The sequence below is a fragment of the Fukomys damarensis genome, unplaced genomic scaffold, assembly GCF_012274545.1.
Source record: "Fukomys damarensis isolate Sample0158 unplaced genomic scaffold, DMR_v1.0_HiC HiC_scaffold_39, whole genome shotgun sequence".
NCBI lineage: Eukaryota > Metazoa > Chordata > Mammalia > Rodentia > Bathyergidae > Fukomys > Fukomys damarensis.
Genome location: NW_022900951.1, coordinates 96519577 through 96528965, shown reverse-complemented (window position 1 = coordinate 96528965; position 9389 = coordinate 96519577). Strand labels below are relative to the sequence as shown.

Here is a 9389-nt window from a genome sequence, read left to right as displayed (position 1 = left end):
GGTTGTCCCAGCATTGTTAGAAAGACCATTTTTCTCCCATTGAATTATATTTTTTCATTTCTTTCTTTTTGTGTGTGTGTGTGTGTGTGTGTGTGTGTGTGTGTGGTACCGGCGATCGAACTCAGGTCCTTGCACTTGTGAGGAAAGCCACCGAACCTCTGAGCTAAATCCCCGGCCCTATAGTTTGTATCTTAATAGGAGTTTTTCCATTTCATCAGTTGCATTGCATTTATTTATTTGGCACTAAGGATTAAATCTAGGGCCTTCACAATGAGCTACATCCCCAGTGGTTTTTGTTTTGTTTTGTTTGTTTGTTTGTTTGTTTGAGACAGAGTCTCACTAGGTTACAAAATTGCCCAGGCTAGGCTCAAACTTTCTATCCTTCTGCTTCAGCCTCCCAGAGTGCTGAGATTACAGGCCTTTAGCACTACACCCAGTTAGTATTTCTTTATCATCTTTCCTATTTCTATACAGTTAGCAATAATTTCCTCTCTTTAGTAATTTGAGTGCTTTTTCCTTTTTCTAGCTAAATGTCAGTTTTGATTTTTTAAAAAAAGAATCACTTTTTAGTTTCTTTGATTCTCTCCATTATTTTCTGCTATCTCATTAATTTGTACTCTGATCTTTATTCATCTTTCCTTGGGTGGTTTGGGTTTAGTTTGATTTCTATACAGTTAGCAATAATTTCCTCTCTTTAGTAATTTGAGTGCTTTTTCCTTTTTCTAGCTAAATGTCAGTTTTGATTTTTTAAAAAAAATATCACTTTTTAGTTTCTTTGATTCTCTCCATTATTTTCTGCTATCTCATTAATTTGTACTCTGATCTTTATTCATCTTTCCTTGGGTGGTTTGGGTTTAGTTTGCTGTTCTTTTTCCAGTCTCTCTCTCTCTCTCTCTCTCTCTCTCTCTCTCTCTCTCTGTCTCTCACTGGGAATTGAACTCAGGGCCTCACATTTGCCAGACAGGTGCTGTGCTGCTAAGCTACATCCCTGGTCTATTTTTTTACAGGTTTTTTTGTTTTTCTTTTTATTTTTTTGGTACTGGGGATTGAACTCCTGACCTTGCACTTGCGAGGCAGGCAATGGAACCACTGAGCTAAATCCCTGGCCCTTTTCCAGTTTCTTAAGTTGGATGTTTAAGTTTATTTCTAAGACTTTTTCTTAAGGACATAAATAAACTATGTCATCATCCCCCATCCCATCTTCAAAAGATTAGTACAGTAAATGTTATAAAGCAGATATGAACAATCTGAAGGGTTGGAACCAACATTGACAAAAACCAACTTGCATCTGAACCATTATAAAAATGTTTAAGTAAAAAAGAAAAAAGTGGGGGGCAATGAGGTTTCAGATTGAAAAGATCCTCACATGTCACATTTCATCTAATACATTCAACCCTGGCCAGAGTGTAACAAAATGGAAACAGGATTACTTTCGTATAAAACTCCCACGCTCTACACACGCTCTACACACCTATGTTCCAAGTACAGCTCCAGCCCCTCAATGCTTCTAACTCAATGATTTTCCAGCATGTTGGGCCTGGGAAAGGACCACGTCGATCTTCTCTTTGATCCAGTCTTTGTTACAAGGCTAATATGCCTGAGTATCAGCTCAGTGAACAAGGCAACTGAGGCCTGCCAGACCATCAATAAAATCAAACAACTGATCGATATCATATGTGATAGAGGGGCTGCTGGGGTTCATTCTGTTCAGATGTTCTTCAGCACATTCCATGCATTCATGAACAGATTCACAGTTAGCATAAGCTCCATCTTCTGGCCTCTTGGTAGGTTGTGCTAGCAAAATAGTGTGAGACGTTGCGCCAAACTCTCTGCTGCAGCCATTGCCAACTCTACAAGCCTCACAGTGATGTTTAAGTTCTTGACTTGAGATCTTTCTTTTTTTCCGGATTAATCTAGGTATTTATGGCTACAAGTTTCCCTCTAGACACTGCTTTAGCTTCATTCCTAAATTTTGGTCTAATACGTCATCATTTTCATTCGTCATAATACTTTTTCTAATTTATCTCATGGTTTTCTTGCTTTGGTCCATTGCAAGTGTGAAAGTATGTTGTTCTATTTCTATATATTTGTGAGTTTCTCATAAGTTTCTCTTATTCATTTCTAATTTCACTCCATTGGAGTTGGAGTACATACTTTGCATGATTCCACTCCTTTTATATTTGTTGAGGTCTGTTTCATTTTCTGTCAGGGCACTTGAGAAAAATGTGCCTTCCTCTGCTGTTAGATGGAGAGTTACGTAGATGTCTGTTAGGTTCACTTAGTTTATAGTCTCGTCCGGGCCTTTCATTCCCTTTGTACAATCTTTTCTTTATTCATTCTGTCCCTTTTGGGGGTTGTTAGGCACACACAGAGATGTGTTAACATCCATATCCTTCCACGTTTGGATGTGTTAGATTCTCATCTGTCATAGGTTAGAGAAGCCTCTTCAATATGGCCACTCAAGACAGCGATCTGGCTACTGGCAATCTCTAGTCCCCTCAAACTCTGCCTTCCCGCCACACCTAGTATCTTACAGTTCTTTGAACACATTGATGGTTTTCTTCCTTCTGGTCTTTGTACATGCTTTACATTTGCCCACTCTACCTCTAATCTAAATTTCTCCTCTGCCAGCTAACTCTCACTCATTCCTCAAGGGCTACGAACTCTTTCGGAACCCATGTCTGTGCTTTCTGCGCAGCATTTCTCCCCTAAAAAAGAATTAGAAATTTGGCTGTCTCCCCCATCACCCTGGGAGCTCCCTGAGGGAAGGAACAGATCTGGACCATCCCTATTTCTTCAGCACCTGTCACAGGGTTGAGCAAAGAGGGAAGCGTCAAGTTTTATTGAATAAACAAACAAAACAACAGACAGACAAGTGTCTAGTTTCCACGGATCCACAAATCAGTGGGTTTGTGATACTATTGTGAAAAAGCAGAACAGTTTGCGTACACTGGTCATAGCTCTATCAAACACACGTTTGGACTTTAGATATTGTAGAGAGAATCAAAATCAACTAGTTCTGACAGCGGCTTGATAAAGGGAGGTTTCAACATATGAATTTAGGGGAGACAGAAGCATTTGGTGCTTAACAGTAACTTATTGAGAGCTAAGTTACTTGATAATTAACATTGCTCCTACTATGTGCCAGTACTGTTCTAAGCATTTTACAAATTTTGACACATTTAACTCTCATGAGAACTCTATGACATAGGTACTCTTATCGTGATCTGAATTCTACAGGGAAGGAAACTGAGGCACAAAGTGGTTAAATACTTTGCCCAATATTACGTAGCGAGCAAGAGACCTAAGTTTTAAATTGAAGGGGTCCGGCTTGAGTTCCTGATTTGTAATGCAACCCATGCACACGAGTTGGTTGTTTCCAATCAGCTCAATGTAAGGACTTCAAACTTTTAAACAAGGAAAAAGTTCACTTACTGTGCTTGGCGTGTCTGCATTGAAAGGCAAACAAGAGTTAAACAATGTATTCCAACCAAGAGAAATTTGGTGGGCCCAGCTGTCATCACCTCATGCCTCGTGCTGTGAACTTCACAAGTCTGATTTACCACATGATGTCGTGGAGAAAGCAATGATGATTAATGCATTTTCTCTGCACTCTGCCTTAACCATGACCAGTTTATGAGCTATTTGGAAGACACTGATGTCAGGAATAGAGCTACACTGAATTCGCTGTTGCCAATCAAGGACTTTTTTTTTAATAAGAGTCCCCAAATCTATTTTGTTGGACCTCCCGCGATGCACAAGTCTGTATTATGGATGTGACAACACATCTGAATATATTGAATTCAAAACTGCAGGGGACAAGCAAAAGCTCTGTTGACTTGCTCAAAATATGCAGACTCCACCTGGACATGTGGATTGGACAGATGGTGACTAGAAACCTCTCATTTTACATTGCTGAGCTATCTTGGGTTCATTGCATTCATAGATTTTTGAAGAATGCTGCATTGTATTTGGTGGAAAGCAAGATACATTTGTGTGAGGATTCCCTTCCCTGGATGCATGGGGAGGTGTGTAGAGGCGGGCTTAGATCATAGGGTCCTGAGAGCCCAGGGCCAGAGGAAAGAGGCTAAACATGCGGAGCCAGGAACCCGCAAGTCAAAAAGACTAGAGCAGTATCAGCAGGGTCAGAGTCAGTCTTCCAGACTCAGGCCATGTTTGGCAGAGGTGGGGCATGGTTGAGTGTCCTGCCTTTCAAGTAGCAGCCTTAATAGGGTGCAGAGAGCCCAGCTAAAGTTCATAGATCTTGTCTTGTTTTGTCCCTTCTCCTCTCCCCTCCCCTCCACTCTCTCCTTTTCTTTTTTACCAATAGTGGGGATTGAACCCAGGGCCTTCATACTGAACTATATCCCCAGACCTTTTTTATTTTTAATTTAAGACAGCATTTCAGTAAGTGAAGAAGTTGCCCAGGCTGAGCTTGAACATGCGATTCTCTTGCCTCAGGCTCCCAGAATGCTGGGATTATAGGCTATTGCCACAATATCCAACTGGTTTCTTTCTTTTAACGTCATTGCTTTATTGAGATATAACTCACAGGACTAGGAATGTAGCTTAGTGGTTTCGCCGCCTGCCTCACAAGCACAAGAACCCAAGTTTGATCCCCAGTACCCTCCCCACTCAAAAGAGGTATAACTCACATATCATGCAATACATCTCATCCATAGGATTTGATGAGCATAAACAATTCTTTACTTTCATAACCAAACAAAATCCAAATTTTTTTCATTGAGTTTATTGGTACTTTTTAAGTATATAGTACAGTTACATTCATCATTGGGATCTTGATCTTGTACCTTTACATGACAGGTCTTGGTTCTCATTTTTTCCTCATTCCCCAGCCCTCCTATCAGCCCCCCTCCCCTATTTACATAAACTTTGTTTGCATTTTTTCCTTTTCTCATATTTTTTTCTTTTCCCTTCTTTCCTTTCCCCTACCCTTCCCACTTCCCCTGCACCTTTAGCCCCTTTTTTCCTATTGCACATTGTCAGTTATACAATTTGGCAAAATCCAAATTTAAAGACATTTTTCTGATTGCCTTGAGAGTATAGACATTTTCTTTGTGTATATCCTGCCTGCGACTAAGTGATCAAACACTGTATGAGTGCTGTCAACTCTCCACTCAGTGGACTAGATCTACCAAGACGTTATGTCATCCTTGAACTTTATAGGTGAATATTATCCCAAGCTCCCCAGCTGAATGGGCAAGCTCTGGACAAGGCCAGGGTCTTCCCATTGCAGTGGAAAGCACATCCTTTGGAGCCTCTCTCAAGCCTATCTCTGAAATAAGCATGAAACAGGCACAGACTGAACAGCTGCTGCTGTCCCAGTTCATTTTGTTAGAAATACCGATGTCCTATTCTTATATTGGGTCAATCAATATTGACCAATGACCCACTAGGCCTATAAATATGCACTTTTGAGTGAACACAGTTGATTAGTGTTTCAGGGGATGCTTTTATATTACTGCCTCCACAATACATGCTGTTGAATAGACAACAAGCTACATTTTTATTATCGATTTGTGCAGTCTCTACATATCTGCCTTTTATTACATGGCTGACAATGGGAAAAATGTGAGTGCTCTGCTTTAAACAAACTTTCCTAAAATGGCAGATGTCTTGGCTAGATTTGTGATCAGAACCCCATGGCAGTTTATTTAAACTGTAATTTCTGACAAGGGGTTAGAAAATTGGTGTTTTGTCTTGATTGCTTCTTGAGGGTTAATGCATTTATTTTGGAAGCCAAAATAAAGAGGAGGTGCTTGTAGCTATTCTGTTATGAACTCTGAGAAGCTTGACATCTGGCCTTACCTGAGTAGAAAGTCACAAGACCCCTCCAGGACTAGGTGGACCACCAAGTTACTTGCAGCAACACTCAGGTCTTTCTCTGGAAGCACTTTGGCTCCTCGTTGCCATGTCAAAAAGCATGTCCATTAAGTCCCCAAGTTCCACAATACGGAGCACAGTACTAACCAGTCACTTGTGTGGTCATAGAAAGACTTCGATACTATTCCAGCACCACAATGGCCACATAAGGACCCTTCACAGAGGTGGAGTGGCGCACACCATGTGAAAGCAAACTTAGATGAAGAGTGTTTATATTAATGGACAAGATCCCATTTGCACTTGAGGCGAGGTACTTCTCTCTTGCTTACTTTGGAGAGCTCTTCAAGGTCTCTGTCCTTGTCTTTGCAGGGAGATCTGAAGGGTCTTAGTTTAGGAATCTACCCCTCCCTGTCCCCCATATATACATCTGTGCTCATCCTCAGCTCTAGCTCTAGCTCATGCCATCTGCCATTGTTTATTATTTATTTATTTATTTATTTATGACCATTCTGGATGTTAAACTCAGGGCCTTCACACTGAACAACAGCCCTTTTTATTTTTTGAGAAAAGACCTTGTTAAGTTGCTGAATTGGACAGGCTGGGCTCAAACTTGGGATCCTTCTGCCTCAGCCTCCCAAAGTACTGGGATTACAGGCATGTGCTGCTACACCTGGCCTGGTTACAGTGCTTTCTTATACCTCACGTCAATAATGGGATACTTTCTTTTGCTTGTTTGACCCAACTGCCTCCTCTTATTATTTAGGCCTCAACTGATCTATTATTACACCCATAAAGCTTTACTTGATTACTTGAGTCTGAATTAGGTTCCCATCCCCAAGGGTGCCAGAGCATCTTCTCCTTATCACTGTGCTGTAATAACCTGTGTATCTTTCTGTTCCCCACTCTCACCTAGACTGTAAGTTGCATAACATCACTTGTTCACTGCTGTATCCCCAATTTCAGCACACAGAAGGTGCTCCTTAAAATGTTATCAAATCAATGAGTAAGTGCATTCATTCCACCAGTAACCCACCCCTTAAACCCAAACTGTATCCTTGACTTACTCCTCAGTTGGAAATTGACACTGTAGAACGGCTGATTTTAAGTAGCATGACTTCCCTGTGAGTCCGCTTGGATGAATTAGCTGCAAGTCAATATTCTCCCAGGTGACTGAGCTTACTTTATAAAGTTATTTAATACTGACCAATCGAGTTACAAAAAATATGTGCCAAAGTCAATAATTACAATTTTATTTTAATGACTTTTTGTGGGTACCGGGGATTGAACTCAGGACCTTGAACTTGCAAGGCAGACAGCAGTGCCACTGAGCTAAATCCCTGGCCCTTTAATGCCTTTCTTACAGGAGCAAAATACTGTGACTGATTAGCTTTTGAGGTCCTTTTTGACAGGTAATGATACAATCATGTCACCAGTTTTTTATAAAAGTACTTGCACGTGCCATTAGAGGGAGGCTATTTGTCCAAGTGAATGAAATGTAGATTCGTGTTTGAAGTAGAAGTCTGAAAAGAAGGTGGCAGACTCTTTGCAAGTGTTGTCCTACTATGATATTTGAAACACCTTGTTGAAAAGGTGAGGTTAGTACTACCGAGAGATCTCATGTGATGCTAGTCCCTTGGTGAGTTCACTAAGATCTACTGTCAGTTCTTCACCTTTGAAATTTAAAACACCTCAAATTCTGGCTGGGAAGTAGAGCTCAGTGGTAAAGCGCTTCCTTAGCAAGCACAAGGCTCTGGGTTAGATCCCCAGAACCCCAAGAAATAAAATAAAAATAGGGTCTCAAAATGGAGGTAAAACCAACGCCCAGGTCGGCCTCAGCCCAACTGCAGCCGCTGCCGCTGCTGCAGCCCGGGCGGGACGGGGATCGGAGGCATGATCCAAAGGAAACAGAGGAGTTGAGGAAGCTGTTTAGTGGTGGTCTGAGCTTTGAAACTACTGGTGATAGTTTAAGAGAACATTTTGAGAAATGGGGCACACTCACAGATTGTGTGGTCATGAGAGATCCCCAAGTTTTGTGACTCACTCTTGCGTTGAGGTGGATGCAGCAATGTGTGCTCGACCACACAAAGTTGACAGGTGTGTAGTGGAACCAAAGAGAGCTGTTTCCAGAGAGGATTCAGTAAAGCCTGTTGCCCATCTACCAATGAAGAAAATCTTTGTTCGTGGTATTAAGGAAGATACAGAAGAATATAATTTGAGAGACTACTTTGAAAAGTATGGCAAGATTGAAACCATAGAAGTTATGAAAGACAGACAGAGTGGGAAAAAGAGAGGATTTGCTTTTGTAACTTTTGATGATCACGACACAGTTGATAAAATTGTTGTTCAGAAATACCACACTATTAATGGGCATAATTGTGAAGTGACAAAGGCCCTTTCTAAACAAGAGATGCAATCTGCTGGATCACAAAGAGGTCATGGAGGTGGATCTGGCAATTTCATGGGTCGTGGAGGAAACTTTGGAGGTGGTGGAGAGAATTTTGGCTGTGATGGAAACTTCGGTGGAAGAGGAGGCTATGGTGGTGGAGGTGGTGGTAGCAGAGGTAGTTATGGAGGAGGTGATGGTGGGAACTATGGCGGTAGTCCTGGTTACAGTAGTAGAGGAGGCTATGGTGGTGGTGGACCAGGATATGGAAGCCAAGGTGGTGGATATGGTGGTGGAGGAGGATATGATGGTTACAATGAAGGAGGAAATTTTGGTGGTGGTAGCTATGGTGGTGGTAGAAACTATAAATGACTTTGGAAATTATAGTGGTTAACAGCAATCAAATTGCGGACCCATGAAGGGGGGCAGGTTTGGTGGAAGAAGCTCTGCTAGTCCCTATGGTGGAGGTTATGGCTCTTGTGGTGAAAGTGGTGGATATGGTAGCAGTAGGTTTTAAAAAACACAACAAAAAAGGGCTACAGTTCTTAGCAGGAGAGAGAGTGAGGAGTTGTCAGGAAAGTTGCAGGTTACTTTGAGACAGTTGTCCCAAATGCATTAGCAGAACTGTAAAAGTCTGCCACAGAAGGAACGATGATCCATAGTCAGAAAAGTTACTGCAGCAGCTTAAACAGGAAACCCTTCTGCTTCAGGACTGTCATAGCCGCAGTTTGCAACAAGTGCAGCTATTGATTAATGCAATGTAGTGCCAATTAGATGTACATTCCTGAGGTCTTTTATCTGTTGTAGATTTGTCTTTTTCTTTTTCATTACATCAGGTATATTGCCCTGTAAATTGTGGTAGTGGTACCAGGAATAAAAAATTAAGGAATTTTTAACTTTTCAATATTTGTGTAGTTCAGCCTTTCTACACTTTAGTACAGAAACTTTCACAAAATGCAGTTTTGAAGGTGTTTCCTTGTGAGTTAACAAGTAAAGAAGATCATTGTTAATTACTATGTTGTATGAATTTTGCTAAAGTTAACTGTAAAGAAACACCTACTCACTTGCAGATTAAGGGGAATAAATCTATTCTCCCCATTTCATACCATGATACAAATGGGCACTGACATGTGGAGAGAATAGATAATTTGTATGTTTGCAA

The 9389-nt window shown here is 41.1% G+C and overlaps 1 protein-coding gene and 1 pseudogene across 1 annotated transcript; one reads left to right on the top strand and one right to left on the bottom strand.

The window, feature by feature from the left end:
* Positions 1–1507: 1507 nt before the first annotated feature.
* Positions 1508–3529, bottom strand: LOC104854501 (enhancer of rudimentary homolog). Its single transcript, XM_033760502.1, is given in 2 exon segments — positions 1508–1850; positions 3525–3529. Coding segments are annotated over 2 exon segments (348 nt in total).
* A 4117-nt stretch (positions 3530–7646) lies between these two features.
* On the top strand, positions 7647–8823 carry LOC104854500 (annotated as a pseudogene).
* Positions 8824–9389: the final 566 nt, after the last annotated feature.